Source organism: Trichosurus vulpecula, chromosome 8 (genome assembly GCF_011100635.1).
Source record: "Trichosurus vulpecula isolate mTriVul1 chromosome 8, mTriVul1.pri, whole genome shotgun sequence".
NCBI classification, from domain to species: Eukaryota; Metazoa; Chordata; class Mammalia; order Diprotodontia; family Phalangeridae; genus Trichosurus; species Trichosurus vulpecula.
In genome coordinates, this window is record NC_050580.1 from 207,545,923 (window position 1) to 207,567,393 (window position 21,471).

General features: G+C 34.5%; 1 protein-coding gene across 1 annotated transcript in view; it reads right to left on the reverse strand.

The window, feature by feature from the left end:
* The window catches only part of PCNX1 (pecanex 1), a 219,248-nt gene that overhangs the window by 118,099 nt on the left and 79,678 nt on the right, over positions 1–21,471 (reverse strand). The window contains 1 exon segment of the mRNA XM_036737003.1: positions 7,173–7,305. Within this exon segment, the coding sequence (XP_036592898.1) occupies positions 7,173–7,305 (133 nt within the window).

Sequence of the window (21,471 nt, forward strand, 5' to 3'; positions counted from 1 at the left end):
TTAAACTTGTGTTGCTCTGATGTTATAGAATTCTCATTGAACTAAACGGGAAAAAATGTTTAGACTAATAGCAAACAAGCAAAGATCAGAAAACCTAAAAGATAAGTTAAAAAAATATATAAACTGAGATGGTGGCAAAAGAAAATTTAGGAAAAGAACTCTTATCTGTAAGATTCTTAGCAATATCTGGTTCAATCTCTAAAAGTATGTCATAGGCCTCAAATATTCAAACCAAGGGCCAATTTGAAAACCACAATAATTTATCATTTCTGATTACTTAGCAAATATCTATTTTCATTTTGAAAATGTTTTTCTTTTTTCCCAGATCACGGTGTAGTCTAACATATATTCTTTATTTCAGAAAACCTTCAAGCAAACTTGGAAGACAATTATAACCAAAGGACTGTTTAGCTTTTGCATAATATCAGAAGCGAGATTTTTGTTTTAAAATGACTCAAACATGAAGACAAGACATTATTCTTAAATATCTGATCCTAGTTATGCTTCCTATATGTCACAGGGCACTTGAAACAAATGTTCTGAATGGAGACACATACCATAGCTCTATGACCAGAAGGTAGAGCTAATGGTCTACAAGTTGTTATATAAGAAGTTACTTGCCATCCTCATGATTGACAACATAGTAAATGCAGCCATGCAATAACAAAGGAGTGGCAGCCTTTATCATGAGAGTAGACTGGGTAGTTACTGACAAAGATGGATGTTTAACAAGCTGGCCATTGCTGTCAAGCACCAGAGGGATCTCATTCTACATGGCCACCCACAGGCTTGAAGATTGTCATTGAGAAGCATGCAGGCAAGGAGCCGACAAATTTCCACAAAGCCAGGCTTACCACTGTAGGCAATGAGGTCTAAAACCCAGCCTTCAACATTAAGTTCCAAAAGCTCATCATCACAAGGCAGAGCATCTTCTCTCCCAGGGAGTTCCAGGCAGCCCTGAGGAGAACCAAACCCTTCACCATTAATGAGGTCCTGATTCTCCTAACTGTTAGACTGTAACCTCCTTGAGAGATAAGGCTTTAGGGTACCAATCTTAAAATACTCTTAGTTCATAGTATAGTATCTTTACAAAGTGTGAAACTAATGGATGCCTGCTGAATTGTATGTTCATTATATATCATTTTTTATATATTGTACAACTCACTTTCGCATTCTGCTAAATTTAACTTCATAGAAGGAAACATTAATTAACTAGAGTATGTGAATTAATGGGCCCAGTTAAAAGGCTATATATGTTTTCCCAGGACCAGCCTAGCTAAGTTCTGAGAGAACAGATCACAAGTTGGCTGTAAGGTAATAAATTTTTCCAACAGAGTAAATTTTTTAAAGTACAAAATCATAAAGGAAGTTGAGGGCTGAACTGATAATAGTATCCATACCAACAATACCACACATCTTTAAAAGGTATAATTAACCATTTTTCCAAAAGATGCAAGGGCAGAAGAAATGAGCCTTTTAAAGCCTCATCAATTTATTCTAGTGTTTTAAGTCAACTATCTTTAATTAGTAATGTTTATTGTTCAATATACTGATACTCTGATATGTTTTTAAAAATGTTCTGTAGTCAGAAGACTGACAAATATGAAAGTGAAACAACTGCATAAATAAAAGACTGGGCAGAATATACCTGATATAGTTCTCAATCCAAGTTACAGCAACAAACACATTCTGGAACATCTGTTTTTCAGCTCCCTTCTTTTAGAACCATTAGAAAATCACAAAATTATTGGGTTTCTTTAAACATGCAAAGTTAAGCACAAGCATGCACACAGAGGACAATGTGTCAAAAAAGGCAAATTTGTAAAAAAAAAAAAAAATTGAACTGCCAATCATGACAAGCATGTTTTAGCCTATGGATATGTGAGCACTTACTGAAAAACAACCTTCCTCATCAATGCGTCTTACTGCTAAAGGTGAACTACAGTTTAAATAGATACATATGAAAAGACAGCTCTTGATACATAATATAATCCCAGAAAAATAATATTTTCTACAAAACAGGAATATAAAACAAATCGATCTGCTACTCCATCAAAAAAAAAAACTAACCTGGGGATTTGCTAAAATGAAATTAATTCAAAAGTGAAAAAAACTGAAGTAAAACAACATTCAACTGCTTATATTGGCATGACTTTTCGGAACCAAAAATTACAGATCAAGCAAACCAAATAATTCCATCCACTAAAAATCCACAAATGAAAGGGCTATTTAGGTACCAAAGTGGTTATTTAAAATGAAAATATTTAAGATTCTACTTTACATAATTTTTAAAGTAGCCAGAGTATAAATTCTAAATAAATATTTAGGATTATGCCATAATATCAGAGATTCATAATGCCACACATCCATCTAGGATGATAATTACAAGGAGAAAAGAATGTTTCAATATCTCACAGGATCACTGACTTACAGCTGGAAGACACCTTGGAGCTCAACTAATCTAACCACCTTATTTTACCAATGAAGAAACTGAGGTACAGAGAGGTTAAATGACTCGATCTAAAGGTCATATAAATGATGCAAGCAGAGAGGGTATTCAAACCCAGGTCCTTTTACTACAAATCCCACATTCTTTTCTACTGTACCACATATCAATGAAAATTGATAGAAATCCCATTCTTTCCTACTGTGCCACAATCATATAAAAATCAAATTGAAAACTGAGGAAAAAAAGTGACCTCTAAATCCACATGGTCAGTGAACATTTGAACTTTTATATTAAAAGCTATTCACAAATCAAATATTTAAACTACTCAGTGCCATCAATTCGTGTTTTCAAAACGTTTCTAGAAAGAAAAAAAATTGCTAAAAAATTTCCACAAAAAAATGTTGGGAAGTATTTGGCACACTATTAAATAAGCCCTGGTATTAATGATCAACTCAGCAATATCCAGTATCTAGAATAAGAAAAAGAAATAGTACTGGCAAAAAAGAAAAGGAAGAAATTAAGCCTAAACACTGTCAGCTTTCAACAGCTTCAGTGACATTTAAAGCTTTATCAATTAACACTACGAAATCATAGTTTTTAATCTTTCCCTCCTTTAAATTCACATTTGATCAAATAATAGCCATGACAAGATACCTTTGTTTTACTCCTGATCTTATTGGAAAGGTTTCAAGTATTTCTCCATTACATATAATGCTAGCTCTTGGTTTTAGGTAGATGATGTTTACCATGTCAAGGTAAAGTTCATTTATTTCTATGCTTTTTAAATATTTTGGCTAATGAAAATTTTTAATGTTTTAATAATGGGTGTACTGCTCTTGCAAAAAATACACCCCTTTTTGCACTGTTGGGATAATGATTTTTATTATTGTTTTTGTTTTGTACAGTCTATTATGTTCAGATTATTGTTATCTATTATGTTCTCCTAAAATTGAACCAAACCAAAATTCCTGGTATATTCTCATCTGATTATTGTGAATAATTTTTCAAATATATTGTTCTATCTTATACTGATAGATGTCCAATATCTTAGCATCCATATAATTGAAAATGTTCGGCTTTATTTTTCTTTCTCTGCTTGTTCTCTCTCTCTTTTTAGCATTAAAACATTATTTGTCTCAATGAAAAAAAATAAATTCATACATTTGTTTGTACATTTAGAACTTAATACATACTGCCGAGCATGATCATTTCTTTTAAGACTTGTCTCTGCAATGAGATTTGGGAACCAGTTTTCATGTTTTATTCCTTTTACCCATAATGCCTAGAAATATGTCTGGCACATATCAGGTGCTCAAAAATATTTGTCTTAAGTCTGTATGAAAGATTCCTGACCTCACTGAACTCATTACTAAAATCTTTCTGCATCCTTAGCAGATTCTATTACATATTACATTTATTTGGGCATATCTGATCTGCCCCTCATCCCCACTCCCAGTGGATGGTAAGCTCATTGAGAGCAGAGACTGTGTAATTTTTTCATCATTGTACTTCCAGTGCCTAATACTAGTGCCTTGTACACAACAGGTACTTAATATAGATATATTGAATTTAATTTTAGATTTTTACATGCATCAAGCTTTAAAAATACAGGTATATAACAACTGAAAGTTTTCCATACATACAACAGAAATATGTGTCATTTATTTTAATAAAAGAACCTGAATTTCCTCAAGGAAATCATGCAAGTAGCTCAGGTCTACAGGTTCAGCATGAACAGACACTAGTTATAGGTAGATATTTTTTAAATTAGGTAAAAACTTAAAATATCTCCCCCAGTACTACTACTGTTACTTCCTAAGCCTGCCATCCTTGGTTTTTACTATCTCTTTGGTAAGTTGCCATGGGAAAGACAGTAGGTTTTAGTTACAGTTTAGTAAAAATTGAGAACCTAAAAAACCCGTCTATCTATAAGCCTGTCTTGATGAAAAAAGAGAGAAAGATATTAAAATGTTATCATAACATGCATTACATATTATGTATCAACTCTCTTGCTAAAATAATTGATTTGGCGCAATTAATCCTAGGGGTAACAGTTTTCTAAATTACAGAACAATCTCAACACTTATAATTTGGAGCAACTTGCTTTAACCTATCTAAAGCTGAAAACTAGTTATTGAAATGTTAAAAAGCATTATTAAATCATGTTATTAATTTTTTTCAGTTTCTTCTTAGAAAAAAAAATAAATCTTTAAATTTTACATGGCTATCCTGACTTAAAGGTAGAATTCTTATTGAGAACCTAATTTTGAAAAGTAGCGCCAAGATATTTCTTGTTTCCTTTGCTATTACTAAAGAATTAGTTTTCAATGATACCTATTCCTTCAGAATTCCATACAGGTAAACTGTATATTACTGATTCTGCAAGGTCAAGTTATCATTTAGGAAACAGACAACCTTTGTCCTTAAATTGTACTATAATGTGCCATCAACACTATCTGCTATTAACTAGAATTTGGCATAATACGGATCTCTTTAAAATCCCATTGAAGCTGGTTTAGTTACTGTGCTAAAAGACATTATAAGAACATTTAGCCTATAGCACAGATTGGAAGGATGGTACGACCTACTATAACATTTGTATTAACAGGTAAAAAAAAAAAGTTGCTGCTTTATACATCTAGTCTGCGGAAGAAGGGAACTGTATTTTTTTACATTTTACATATAAATCCCACACACCATACTTTCCTTGTAAGAGTAAGATCACACTCAAAAACCCACAAATATAGGCCAAAATAAATTTTATGTGTCCTGTTGGGGTATGCAACTAGGCAGCAGCATCAGGATCTACTTTACCAGACAGTTTATGTTAACAGCTCTAGGTTGTTTTAGTGAGTGAGCATCTACCAGGCCCACTTGCAGCAAATCACAGAGAGGTCTGGGAGAAAAAAATGAATAAGAGAAAAGATTTAAGGATTTCAAAGTGACATCTCATTGAGTGAATGAGGAAGAAGTTGTCCAGAAGTAATGTTAGGGGAGAGGGAAAGGTGGCAAGAAACAAAAAGGTAAAGATAGGTAAAATGACAAGCTATTTCATAGTATAGTGGTACTGCCTAAAAAGCTATAAGCAAAAAAAAAAAAAGTTGTTTTTTTTTAAATGAAATAAAGGAAGAGCAAGGCAGGGGACGAGAGAAGTATAACAGCAAAGAAAGGAATGATGAAGGGCACACACACAGAAAAATAGCAAAAGAGGCTTAATTTTTTAAGCTAAATAGCTTCTTTTATTAGAGGTTTTTTCTTTCTTAATTATTCATTTAAGCTGAACATCAAGCCAAATATTCAACACTGTGACTTTACTCAAGGATTTAAGGGATGGAGCTGTGGACGAAGAAATCTGTCCCTATAATTGTGAAATTAAAATTTGAGAAAACTTTAAAATATAACAATATACTAATAAAACTATATTTTTTAAAAAAATAAGATTTACCCCAAAATGAATGACTGTTTTAACAATGGTGGACAGAATTGATCTTCTACCACCTATACTGTCTCCATGTTAGGTTTTAACCAAAATAATATTTCCTTGGGTTTCAAGTGAAAAGATTCTATGAAATTTCTTACAGCAAATACTTTTGGATACCAAGGAAAATGATATATAGTAGTAAAATCTATTTTGGGGATGTGCTTCTAGAATTATATGGTGCCCAAGTCTTTAAATAGTCTTCCATTTGCTGTTTTAAGAACTAATTTCTAATTACTTCAAAATACAAATACAACTAAGTGCAAATGAGAAAAAACTAAAATATTCACATGGGGCATTATTATTATTATTTTGGAGATTTAACAGGAAAATATTTTTCATCTGAGAAATCAGTACATACTCCCTCACTTCTTCAAGTATGTTAAATGTTAATTTAGACAGATTTACATATGTAACTAGGTCTCAAGTTACCATTACTAATACATTGTTTGGTATCAAAATATTACAAGGTTCAAAGGTTAAATTAGATGAAGACAACTTGTGAATACAACAGTGAAATAAATTTTCATATAACTATCTAGTAATATTGGACTGGTTCTTTTCCTGGTATATTTGTTTAGGAGCTTAAACTGTCAACTGTTTAAATTATTCGTTAATCAGGAGCAATGATATGTACTCATTATGCCCATGTTTCTTCCCAGAAAATCATAAAGAGAAAGAAATGCCAAAACTAAAAATGCTTCTGTTACCATAGAATATTAAGGCTAGAAGGGACCTAAGAGGTTACCTAGTCCACCCCATTCATTCTTCAAATAAGAAAAAATTAGTTTTAGAGGTCAAAGAAGTCATAGAACTTTTAAGTGATAGTAGGGTTAGTGCTCAGATCTCCCAATCTTCAGTAAAGTATTCTTTCTACCATGCCATACAGGGCCAGTAAGTAAAATACTAATAGAACTAACAAAACAGATCTGGCTGAAAGCTGCTTTTTATACTGATGTGACTACTAAATCTTTCCTGCAAAAAAAAAAAGGGGGGGCCTTATCTCAATATTGGGGGCGTGGGAATGGTGCAACATAGACATGCGCATTTCAACAAGCCCATCATCACATGCAGGGAGAGCCCAAAACAGCTTATGAAGGCATAGAATAAAAGAAAGATTAGAAGGAGAATAGAAGTTATTCAAATGATTTCTTGAAAATGGGGATGAGGGAGGGGGAAAAGAAAAGAAAGGTCAAAAAGACTGCTACATGCATGCTGAATATGGTGGAACTTTCAATACTGTACCTGAGGGGTGATCCGATGAGCAATGTAGGAGGGGTAGGGTTACTCCCTGCATTGTGCCTGCGCCGTACTGCCTGACGCCTAAATGTGCTGCGTTCACGGCGAAATGTAACCATCTCCTCGCTGTCCTGTGCTGCTGCATCAAGACAGACTCAGGTCAAATAGGAACCCAGTCAAGGGTGTAAACACGCAGCTTAAAGTCTGTCTTTCCCTTGCCTCCCCACTATCCCAAGAAATGTGGCCTTGTTAACTAAATCAATTTGTTTTTAGAAATAATTCATATATTATTTTTCATTCATGTAGAGGCCCCAAAACCACACATATCTAAGGTGATTATTTTCTTTAAAAATAAATGTCAATTCTACCAAACTATTTTAAAACCAAAATCTGCTCTGCTTTCTACTTTTTTATCTCAAATACCTTTTTAAGATCTTCCAGTTGCTGAAAAACTCCTCTGACGGTCTTTGGATTGTATTTACTTCCTTTCTACTCTAGTTTATATGTAAGGGACTCAGCAAAGCAGAGAGATAATTTCTACCAATCTTCTAAAGAGAGAGAACATCAAATTTTCTGATGAAAGAATAAAGACACCATGCTATGGCTATATGTATTTCATTTTCCTTCTCTAGAAGAGAAGCAAGGTAAGTTAAAAGTTTAACTAGTGTTCTCATATACTGACTCTACAACTTTTGACAGCATCAAATATACAACTGTAAAGTGGCACAATTGGCTTATGGAAATCTCATTTTAAGAATGTAAGAGTAAATTTTAACTTTGGATTCTCCTACCAAACACAGTTTAATGAATACATATGCCTCTGGACTAACATCAGTATTAGGTCCCCTCCTCTAGCAGGACACTAATATCAGCAAAGTGAAGAGTTAAACACTTGTTTCCAAAGCAATAAGGTACAAACAAAAGTCAGATGTACAGAAATAAGGAATACTCATCAAAATGACAATATAATGTATAAGTAAAACTCATTAAATTATATGTTGAACACACTACACTAGTGTCTTTCTCAAGCAGAAACAGCATTCAATTTATCAATTTAAATATAAAAACAATCATTTCTTTTTAAAAATACAAAGAGAATTGATCTAGGTTAAGAAAATTTGGTTCTACTACAATTTGGGAGTATTTCTGAGTTTTTTGTGCTAGTAATAGCTGAAAAAAATGCAAAATAGATCTATAATCTGTCGTATCATTTTTACCTAGTTTTTTTTAATATTAAATAAAAATAAGATGACAGAAGTTGGAACAGAAACTGAGCTGTCTATACATACATACATATAGCATATACAATATACACTATCCTTCTGTTTAGAAATTATCACTGCTAAGACAATGGGATAAGGTTGTTACATGCTGTAATGATGGCACCACCACGTGGCACAGCAGATAGTGTTGGGCCTGGAATCAGGAAGACTCATCTTCCTGACTTCAGATTGGGTCTCGGACACTTACTAGTTGGGTGATCCTGGGCAAGCCATTTAACCCTGTTGGCCTAAGTTTCCTCATCTGTGAGCTGGAGAAGAAAATGGCAAAACACTCCAAGATCTTTGCCAAGAAAACCCCAAATGGGGTCCCAAAGAGTTGGACATGACTGAATTGACTGAACAACAACAAATGCTCTGACAAAATGCTATGCTTTAACAAATATCTACATTACAAGCTTGGGAATCCTTGTCCAAAAAAAAAAGCCAACTATGGACCATTTCTAGGACATATTCTCCTTGTCCTCCCCTGCAACAAGGAAAAAGGAGAAGTCAGTCAAATCACAAAGGGAAAAAAAAAGGACATCAAGCTGGGTAACAGCCGAAATCTATGTAGCATTTTATAAAGCAGCTACTATGTGAAAGGAACTGGGGATAGCAAAGACAAAAACAAATCACTCCTTGCCCTCAAGAGGTTACATTCTAGGAAGGAAATACATGGACAACAGTACACATGTAAGTAGATACAAGTAAATATGAAGTGAATACTGGGTGATTTTTTTAGGGGAGGGAGAAGAAGCTTGGGAGAGGGCAAAAGTCTCATGAAGGAAGTGACTAGCTGAGCTGTGAAGGGAAGCTATGAATCAAAGATGCAGAAGTGAAGTGGGAATGCCTTCCAAGCAAGGAGATAGGAGACAATGGCATTTGTAAGGGAAACCAAAGCAGTCCAATTTGGCTGGACCGGAGAGAGTATGTCAAGAAGGGCAGCATGTAATAAGTGTGGGAAGATGAGCTAGAGTCACACCAAGACAAGGCTTTAAATACCAAACTAAGGAGTTCTTCTCTGATCCAAAAGGCAACAGTTGGAAATCACTGGAGATTCTTAAGCAGGGAACTGATGTGGTCTACGTGAGGGGCACTGAATGCCTGAAATAGGATAGTGGCCGTGAGAAGGTAAAAGATGGGAGAGAGGCTCTAAAGGTAGAATTAACAAAACTCAGCAACTAACTGAATCGGGAGATGAAGAATAAAAAGTCAAAAATTCCTCTTGAGTTGCCAATCTTTAACTGGAACTAACTGGAAGGAGAAGGGAAGTTTGCAAATTAAGGGAAAGAAAATGAATTCGCTTTTAGTCATGTGGAACTTGAAATGCCTAAAGGATACCCAGGCAGAAATGTCAAATGGGTGATAGAAGCATGAAACCTGGAAGTGAAGAGAGAAATGGCAGCTGGATAGTTATACACAAGGAGTCAGATGTAAAAAACTCATCATAAGTCATAAGCATTTCTTGCTAAAGCTCCTGATTTAAGAAAAAACTAAAATTTAGAGAATTCAATTCACCAAGCACTTACTAAGTACCTACTATGAGCAAGGAGATACACTATGTGTTAGGGATGGAAAAACTAAAAGGAAACTCCTTATACTAGAGGAAGCTGACATTCTACTAGGACAAGCAACACACACACATCATGCAAAATAAATGGGGTTAAGTGGCAGGCAGCACGACAGAGATGAAGAGGCAAAAAATTGAAGCATAGGAAAGAATTAGTGCAAAAAAACATGAAGATGGGACATGGATTATGGTATAAGAGAAATAGCAAACAGATCAGGTTGGCTGGAAATTAGAGTATGTAACAAGGGGCCAATAATGTGAAATCAGTCCGAAAATATAGGTTGAGGCCAAGTTGTGAAGAGATTTAAATGCAAAGAGGAGTTTTTACTTTAGAGGCAATAAGATGTCACTGAAGCTTCTTAAGAAAAAGCAGTGACATAGAAAAATTATTTATGAATATTAATTTTACCACATTGTACACTGGAAGGGGGAGAGACTGAAAGCTAAAAAAAAACCAATTCAGAAGTTAATACAATAGTCCAGGCAAAAGGTGAAGAGGGCCTGAACTAGGGAAACAGCTCCATACGTGTGGAGCATGCATGAAATGCAGCTTGTGAGAAATGTAAAGCAGAGGTTGTTAACCTTTTTTTCTGTCATGAACCCGTTTGGCAGTATGGTGAAGCTTATGAATCATAATAATGACAATATATAAAGGCATACATAAGAAACGGATTATATAGAAATGCAGTCATCAAAAAACTATTAAAATACAAGTTTTCAGACTCGAAATTAAGAACCTCTGTGTAGAAAAAGGATCAACAACACTTGACAATTAAATAGATATCTAGCAGAAAGTTGGTAATATGGAACTGGAATTCAAAAAAAAAAACACACACGAGCTGGATATAAAGATTAGAGGGTCCTCTGAATAAAGATAGTAACTGAACACGGGGGGAACTAATTAAATCATAAGAGAGAAAATATAAGGACAAAAGGGAAGAAAGAGGGTCCAAGACAGAGCTTTATCCACTCTTAGCAAGCTTAGCAAGTCAGACAGGCAGGTATGTTTTTTCTTAAGAGCAAATGATTTCAAAGAACTAAATATAATTTAGACTGACAAAAGGCCTAAAATAAATCTTGAGTTTATCTGGACTTTTGTTCCTAGGTATCATCTAGTCACAAGTCCACAACCTCAGTGTCATACACAACCTCTCACTCAACTCCACACACACAACAAATATGATAAAATGCCAAATCTTGTTTCCTTCTGCACATCTCTTGTATGTATGCCCTCTCTCCATTCACAGCCACTACCTTAGTTAGCTCAAGGCCACATTGCTTCACACTTGGACTACTGCTTAGTCTCTTAATTTGTTGTCCTGTCTCTCCCCATTCCAATCCAGCCTCCCTAAGTGTAAGTCTAGTGATGTCACTTAGGCCTCATCCCCACATTTATTAAACTCCACTGGCTCCCTATTACTTCTAGTAAAAAATATGAACTCTAGTATTTAAAGCTCTTCACATCCTGGCCTCTTCAATCTTTTTACACTTTGTTCCTCCACACAAAATGTACAGTTCAAAGAAGAGCAACTCGTAATCTCCTGTTCTGTGCCTTTACACAGGCTATCTTCCATGCCCAGAAAGCTCTCTTTCCCTTGTTCAGCCTCTCAGAATTTGACTTCCTTGAAGGCTCAACTCAAATGCTACCATCTGCCTAAGATCTTTTTTAATCCCCTCTAAGGTTACTACTATGTACATATCGATATACCTGTTTAATAAAAGTATTTCTATGATGCACTTCATCATCAGCAAGCACAAATGTTTCAAAATACAAAGGAAAAAAAAGACTGCATATGTCTATTGTTCTTTCCAGCACATCATCATTTAATTTGGATTCCATTTACAAAAATTTTAAATGTCACCGGCCAACAACGTATCTCCCCTAAAGTATATGCCTTTCTTCATGACAATTATGACCTATTCTATCAAAACAAGATAAAGATACTGGCTGTATCTAAGGATGCATATCTGGGTCTATATTCTAGCCTATTAGGCAAGAAGTGCAAGATAAATTTCATCAGTCCTTTGTTTTAGTGAAAGTTTCAAGTCTTTCAAAAGTTTTCTTCATTACTGTTGTCAATCAAGTAGATTGTTCTGGTTCAGCTCAATTCACTTGGAATCAGTTCTTTAGGTAGTTCTTGGAACCAGCCACATTCCTCATTTCTTATGCTTCAATGTCACAATTTATTTGGCCATTCACCAACTGATGGACATCAATAATTTTGTTGCTGCAACAAAAAGTATTGCTATAAATATCACTGCACGTGTAGGTTCTTTATTTCTATCCTTGACCTCACTGGGGTATATCAATAGTATTGCAGGGTCAAAGGGTACTGTTTTGTGACCTTTTGGGTTCAGTTCTAAATGGTTTTTAAGAACAGTTGGACAGATTCACAATTCCACCAATGGTACATTAAAGTACTTGTTTTCCCATAACCCAAACAATTATTTTCTTCTTTTATTAATCTGATAGGTATGAAGTAGAAAGAACATGAGAGTTTTGATCTGCCTATTATTACTGACACGCAGACTTTTCGTGTGGTTATAGATGGCTTATATTTCATCACTTGCAAACTTCCTGTTCCTGTGTCTTGACCATTTAGTCACTGGGAAACGGTTCTTGTTGCTTTATATTTGTATTAATTCATTATATATCTTGGTTATGAGATCATTATCATGGAAATTCACTTTGAAGTTTTTTTTCACATTAATTATTCCCTTCTAATTTTGACACTTTTTGTGTGCTAGCAGACGCTTCTCCATTATATAAAATAAAATTTATTTTATCATCATCTCTCCCTTGTTACACAAGACATCTCACTTTCCAATATCCTTTAATTTTTTATATGCTCTTCTCCATCTAAGTCATTTATCCATTTAGATTTTATTGTAGTATTTCACTTAACATTTTAAACAATGTTTTTCAGGGTTTTTTTTTTTTTTGGTTTGTTTTTTGGCAGGGCAATTGCGGTTAAGTGACTTGCCCAAGGTCACACAGCTAGTTAGTGTGTCAAGTGTATGAGGCCACATTTGAACTCAGGTCCTCCTAACTCCAGGGCCGGTGCTCTACTCACTGTGCCACCTAGGTGCCCGCTTTTCAGTTCTCACAGCAATTTTTATCAACTAGGGAATCCCTATCCGAAGAGTTTACTCTTGTTGGGTTTAATCAAAGAACATACTGCTAATTATTTATACTTATAGTTCTGATTCATCCATTCTGTTCCACTGATCAACTTGTCTATTTTTTAATCAGTAATGCTGAACTGCTTTAACAATTATTGTTTTATTCTATGAGCTATGGTACTGGGAAGCTTATTTCACTTGTGCCACCTTGAACTTTTTGTTCCTCCAAATAAATTTTATCATTGTCTACTGTCTTAAAAAGCACAATAATTTGATTGGTATATCACCAAAACTATATATTTATTGTCTCCATTTTTGTATTGAAATATTTCAAACCTCAACCATGTACTATTAGTATCTATTTATGGCTTCCTTAATTTCTACCAAAAAAAAAAACTGTAGGGGTACCATGGTAGATGAACTCTAAAACACTTCGTACATTCTGTAAAGACTATGAATGAGATTTCTCTTTCTATCTCTTCCCACTGGATTTTGTTAATATATAGAAAGTTCACTGCAGCTACATGGGCCCCACGCTATATAAGAGTCTGAGTAACTTAATCTATATGCTTTCATTTCCTTATCTGTAAAAAGGGAATAACATCACTTACCTTCTGAGGTTGTTATGGAGTTAAAATCAGATAATTGCGAAGCTCTTTGCAAATATTAAAAGTGCTAAATAAGTGCTAGCTATATTAATTTTTTTTTAAATTTTATTCAAACCTTTAACTTTTTTCTTGTTTGTCTTTTTGGTTAGATCTATGTCTGAAACAAACACATTAAGCTAATGACTGCTATGTTGATATTTCTCACTATAGTTCAATTACCTTCTTGGAGTGCGCTATCATTTGGGGGATATGTGTATATGGACATGTGTGTATGTTGTAGTAGTAGTAGTAGTAGTAGTAGTAGTAGTAGTAGTAGTAGTCCTACTACTACTACTACTACTACTACTACTACTACTACTACAACTACTACTACTACTACTACTACTACTTATGATATGTGGTAATTTAAACCTAATGTGGTTTCCTTGTTTATCTCTTTTTATCATGTCTGTTTTTACCATCACCTTTTCTGAGATCAAGATTGCCAACTCTGATTTCTTTGGATTCCCATGAGGTATAAGAGATTATTTTCCAGTCCATCATAATTCTGTCTTTATGTTTTGAGTACATTTCTTACAAAGAACACACTGTTAGACTTTCCTTTCTAGTCCATTTCGACAGCATTTTCCATTATACAAGTAAATATTTGTCATTCATAGTCATGGTTATGATTGTTGTGTTTTTTTCTAGTGCCATATCCAATTATGTTTATTTTCTTTTCCTTTTACAAGGAAAAGGAAGGAATGTCAATAACCATTGTGTTCTAGTCCTTTTATGAACAACATGAGGGAAATTCTATTAATCCTTATAAAAGAATTAGGATTATATGTACTGAATAATGTTTAGGCTGTATTAAAATGAAACTGAAATTTACTCAAGATTTGGTTAGTATTGAGAAACAAACCTGTAGCTTTAATATGTCCAAATCCTGAAAATACCTCTGGTAGGTCAGACTGAACTAGGACCAATTCCAATGGATTTAAAATGTACCAATCTAATGTAAGCAGTCAGTTAGGACTCAATATAAAAAATATCAACCTTACATAATGTTTGTGTTAAAGCAAATAAGACAGAAGGAAATGGCAGAGAAATGTCATTTGCATAATTTTTCAAATCAAGGACAGATCCTAAACTATTTGATTTTGGTGATTTTTCAACAACCCTGGAGATAAAGGACTGACTAAAAAAGCAACTCGGTAAAAAATTTAATTCAAAAATGGAATGTGCCTAAAGAACAAGACATAAAATTCACTTCACAAACTCCAGACACAGGATTCTTAACCTGGGGTCCACAGGCCTGCCATAGTTATGTGAATAGATTTCTGGGACTCTGTGAAATTGGGATGTGAAAAAAATTTATCTTTATTTCAACATAATTGAATTTCTTTGTAATCCTATGTATCGTAATTTTACATATTTAAAAACACTGTCCTCAGAAGGGGTCCACAGGCCTCAGACTACAAATAAGGTCCATGACAAATTAAAAAAAAAACTCAAAATAGACAAAAAGCCCTGATCTAGCCCCTTCAGAGATTAGTCATGGAAAATTCCTCTCTCTAATAGATGATCTTAAAAACTATATAAACAGGGGTTCTTCCTAACTGTTATTTTTTTTTTCATATCCTGGGCCCTTTTGACAGTCTGCTGAAGCCAATGGACTACTCAGGACAATGTTTTTAAATACACAGAATTATAAAGAAAACAAATTGTGAGGAAAAAGTTATCAAAAATTAAAAAAAAAACATGCTACAATTTAAGAACCCATGATCTAAAAGAAATGTTCATTAATGACAACATCATAGACTCCATCTGTCCTTATGCTTCAATTATGATAGTACTTGTGAGAAAAAAAAACTATAAAGGCTGAAATGTATGTGGATTATTAAACATGAAATAAAAGGACTAAAATAGATCAATACACAATACCAGGAGTTAAAGATGCTTTAGACAATCAGTTTTCTGATATGAATTTAAGCTATGGCTCTTATCAAATTTCAATGGTTAAAGAAAACAAAGCATTCATGTGTCCAGCAGGATTTCATCAGTTTGAGCCTATGCTTCAAGGAATCTCTGGAGCACCTGCCACTTTCCAACAGCTGAGGGAAAAGGTAGTCGGCCACATAAACTACTTGGAAATGTTGGTATATTTGTATATTACCATTGTATTTGGACAGAAAAAGACACATTCCAATAACATGAGGAAAGAATGATGAACATGTCAGACCTATTAGAGGGAGTTGGTCTGTAGTTGTCAATTGATAAATGCACATTTTACAGAGCCTCCTTGAAGTATGTAGGTGCTGCAACATTTTAGCAAGAAGAGAGGACTGATTTAGAAAGGACACAAGCACTACTCAGGTGGCTATATCCTAGCAATTTAGTAGCTAAGAACCAAGGGGTTATAATTATAAATTTGTGAAGGATTATGCTAATACCAATGGCTTACCCTCTGAACAGTCTCACACTTGGATGTATAACTGCAAAGAACAAGAAGTGTAATTATTAACCCCTTGGAAGCCAAATAGAGAACACTGAGATGGAAAATGTGAATAAGCTTTTAAAGATTTGGTTGATTGCATTACAAACACACCAGTTTTGGCCTATAATGACCCAAACCCCAGGGAGCACTTTTATATCGAGAAAGTGACAGTCAAGACCATAAGTGTCAAACTCTCAGAAGTTCAACTCCCAACTCAAATTCAATTTAAAATTTAAAATGTAAAATGTTTAACAAAATAAAAATAGGACACGTTTATGTTAATTTGTTGTTTTATAAATCAATACTCTGCATACAGGAATCCATTTCTATTTGTTTGACACTACTAGTCAAAAGGACTTACTGGTAGTGAAACTAAGCATCCAAAACATAAACTAACATTTTTAGTTTTAACATGGGCTAGTACAGCCAGCACTGAAAAGTTTAGTACCGAGCAAAATTACAAGCATGTACAGACAACAACACTGTAATATACATTTTGACCACTTTTGCACTGTAAGCTTCTTGTCAAAGATAGGTAGCACACTAGCTAATTATGAATTTGGTAAACACAATTAACTAGGAAGAAGAAATATGCCAATGCCCTAATAGACTTGATGATAAAGTATACTGATATCAGTAGAAGGAATAAAGACACTCATTTTGAAAAAGATAACTGCAATCGATCTCAGTGCAGCTTTGAGGTTAGAGCTGTCATCTAATGGCATGTGACCTGTATAGTCAATAATGCTTTATCAAATAAATCTATTGTACCTATGATCAATGAGAACAAATGAATAATGATAAATAATACAATCCAGAAAAGCAAGTGAGTGACCCTTGGAGATTCATTTCATTCTCTAGAGAGAACACTACCGAGAAAATAATAGAAGTTGGAGTTTCAAAATGGAAAGTTTTACGAAATGCTAACTGATACTAGAAATCAGGAAAGAATTGGTATTCCCTTGTAGATATTGTGTTATAGCCATGAAGGCACTGGATAATGACTTTAAACATTTAGTTCAAAAAGGCCTTTGATCGACCAAAACAGATTTTATTGCTTAGAAAATGGCTAATGATGTACATAGTAAATGTATAATGTGCTCCATGTTCAACACAAAGCTCCACCCAACTCATGTAACATATCTGAAATATGTAATAAAATATTTTGAGTTCATGTACACAATTTGGGTTTTTTTTTTCACTAAAAAAATCAAACGTACATCACTTACACAAAAATAAAAGTTCATATGATGAAGCGGATTAAACCCAAGGACAACTCAACTTTACCTTAATATCCTAGTTGTAGAGATTGAATTCGAAAGGGTGTATGATACCTTGCATGAACTATCTATAAGTTCAGTTAGTTATATAATGATACTAAAATTAGAAATTCAAGAACTAAGGTTAAAAGTGATGCACTTACATAAGACACACAAGGTAAATATGGAGAGGTAATTCTTTATACAGGCAAACATAATTCTGTGGTGGGAAAAAATGCATAGCTACCTTTTGCTTTACACTTTATAACATTTATCCATGAGATTTTTATTGGTAATAAAGTATTGTTATATCTGCATATAAAATTTTTACATATAAATTTTATAATTTGTGTTGGTTGTCTATCTGCTAATCTAGTTGTGCATATATATAACTGTTATGAATGAGAAGGAATATTTTCATTCACTTACATGGCATAAGAAAAAATGTTATTATGTAAAATGTTAGTTGAGCTAGGAGGCACAGTGGATAGAATGCCAAGCCAACCCTGGAATCAGAAAGACTAATGATCCTAGCTTCAGACACTTACTAGTTGTAAGACTCTGGGGAAGTCACTTAACTGTTTACCTCATTTTCCTCATCTGTAAAATATGCTGGAGAAGGAAATGACAAACCATTCCAAGTAGCATCTTTCCCAAGAAAATCCCAAATGGGGTCATAAAGAGTCAGACCCGACTGAAATGACTTTAATTTTCAGATTGGAGGAGGATGTAAGGTACTTCTCCTTATGGTCTGGAGCAGTTTAGTGATGAAATGGTCAGAAAGAAAAACTTTTGTACAAAGAAAAGAATTTTTAAGAACTATTAAAGGACATGAGGCCACTATTACAGATGAATATTATGATGCCTAAAAGGAGGAAAAGAGTTTTAGCATAATAAAAACTGCTAAGAAATATGTGTATAAAAACCACAACTATTAGATGGGGTTTCAGGAGTTTGGAATAAAAAAATTAATTGTGCCACAAATAGAAAGACTAGAATCACATTATGAATGATTTAGGATGATGCCTTGAGTGTATGTGGATAGCGTAATGGATTAAAGGGACAGAGAAAAAACTTTTAATTATTATTTTATATCCAGAAAAAATGATTTATGAAGACAGAGTTCAAGGATATAAAATGGGATGTGAACCATGTACAGAACTTAGGAGTTGCAACACATCACAGAAACTCAGCCCACCAGCATGTAACTATTTTATGACCTGAGGATAAAACCAAAAAGAAGAAATCATATATGCCTCTGGACAAAGAAACATGATTTTAAAAGGACTAAATTTTAGAGGGGAAATTTCACAGGCTGCCTTTCAAGTGATCAGTAAGTGGCTAAGGACCAGGAAGCTTTTAAGCCACTGAAAGACACAGAATGTAGGGGAGATAGGAGAGAAGTCTGGGACTGAGAACTAAAGAATGACAGAAGAAAAAGCAGGGATTAAAAAGCATTTTGTTGGAGCTGTTCAGAAGGCATCAACATGACAAGACGGCTTTAGATGGTAGGTCCTGATTAAAGGAATGAAGATGACAATTTCAGCTACTATCTTTCAAGACCACTTAAGCTTCAGAGAGACTAATTTTCTCAAAAATGCATGTTGCCCATTTCTTCCTTCTCTGATTTGAAAGCAGAAAGGGAAAAGACAAGTACTGCTGCTGCTTTGCTAGACAAAAAGAACTAGTTGGTCTTACCTAAATTGTTCATCTGAGCTGTGAGTTTTTTCTTTTTTTTTGATAGGGCATGTAAATAACTGAAGAGCTGGCTGAGCAACTGAGTCCAGAAATAGTCAACCTGATGAACTTTGCACTTCTCTATTTATATTAAGTAGTAAACTTTCTTTTAAGGTTAATGATAAGTTGAAAGAGCGTATAAATACTCGGAATACAGGTTTGCCTAATAGAGGATGGTGAGGACCAACAGATAAGCAATAATCATAGAGATGGTTTCATGTGGTGAAGATGTTCCCAAATGGGAATGTAAGTCCCACCTGAGCACATTCTCTGTGTGATCCAGGTTTATTTGAGGTTTGTGATGTATTATTTTTACATATAAGCATCTATAATATTATTTCTTTTGTCTTATTGATAAGCAAATGGTTATATTTAGGATTTAAATGTCATTATTATGAATAATGGATTGCACAAATGGAACCACATCAGGAAGGTTTCAAGAGCAACAGCTATAAGAGTATATATCCTTTCAACAGGGTAATCCCTATGACCTGAGAGATTTATAAGTAATTACAGAGTAATGATCCTTCTCTAGGACCCTGGACTTGCTAGTGAGAAAACAGCCTACTCAGAGGGTGAGCAGGTATCAATATACCCAGTCTGAGGGGTTACATTAAGGGGGATTCATGTCAAGGGTCATTCCAAATAGGCCATACCTATGGGATAGTGTGCCATCCTGTAACACAAGTATTTTAGTTTCACATCTCATGTTTCAGTTCTTCATTTCTTCATCCATCCTTGAAATCCTTGTGGACAATCCATTCTGTTTTCTGAAGTCTCTGTGGTTATTTTCTTCCTCAGGAATTTTATCTTGGGTTTCCCTTAATACATAGCATTTCTTTATTGTAGGAAGGTTCTTTTCCCCATTTGTTCAAACCTACAGCTTTAGTTCTTGAATTAGGCCTTTGTTCCAGGGCCAGGCTCTGCCAGCCCTCTCCCTCCACCCCAGGCTGGGGTTGGCTGGTTTTCTTGTGCTGTCTACCACCAGAATCCAGAGCTGCCCTTACTTCAGGTCTTGTCTCTTTGTGCTGTCCTATGAGATGGAGAAGATCAGTGGTGTTTTTCTTTCATTTTAAAATTCCTTTTGGAGTTTTTATTCATTATTAATATGTTCCTTAGGGGAACTGGGTCCACATAGAACCCTTCATGTCACCATCTTTACAAGAAGTCTTTGTAAATACCAATTTATGTATATGTCTTCCCCATTAGAATGTAAGCTCTTTGAAAACAAGCTTTTTATTTGTATTCTCTCTAGCACATAGCACAGTGCCTGGCACATGGTTAAGAGCTTAATAAATGTTTGTTGTATAATATCAACCATTTTCTTAAAAAACCACCAAGGAGATATCAATATCATACCTTGCACAATTACCTAGTTAACTTTCCCGTATAAGTAGAAAAATTCAAATATACTACATTAGTGCAAATCTTAAGTATCTTTCATTATAACAGAGTTTATTAGCAGGTAATATTTTGTTCATATTAAAATGGTATGTTATAGTAGAAAAAGCTCTATATTTGGAATCAGAAGACTTAGGTTTGAGTTCCAGCTCTCCCATGGGGTAGCTGTGTAACCTTGGCCACGTAACTTTAGCACTGTGGGGCTTAGTTCCCTCATTTATAAGATGAGAGCATTAGAGTGGATAATCTCTAAGATCTCTTCCAGGTGAAACATTCTGTGATTCTACGAAAATATTAAAGAGTGTATAGCTACAATATGAAATAAATGTGAGGAGAAAAAAAGCTATATTCAGGGAAAATTACAATCCCCAAACATTTTGAGTTTCCATTAGGAAAAAGGTGTCTATGTGTATGTGTGTGTGTGTCCCTTAAGGACTGAAGAACTGAAAGCTTACGCTAAGGTCAGAGATGAATCAAAAGAAAAGCAACCACAAACTACTTTGTCGAAGAATGAAAATATGAGGTTTTAAGTCACTTAAAGAGTATCAGACTTCGGGGGGCCTCGGGGAGGTTGGTGTAAATTCCAGTGGATCTCAATCTAAAGACATGAGAAGCATAATGGTACAGTGGAAAGAAGATCAAGTTTGGTGTCAGAGGAGCTAGGTTCAAGTCTCAGATCTGCCATTTTCAATCTGTGTTACCCTGGGCAAGTCAATTAACTTCTCTGTCCTCAGTTTCCTGAAGAGTAGAACAGAGTAGAAAACATCTGAATTACCTTTCAGCTCCAAATTTGTGGTCCTATGTATGATTTTAGAAGGACTAAATTATAAAAAAAAAAAGCAACCAGAGATGTAATCTTTAATCAA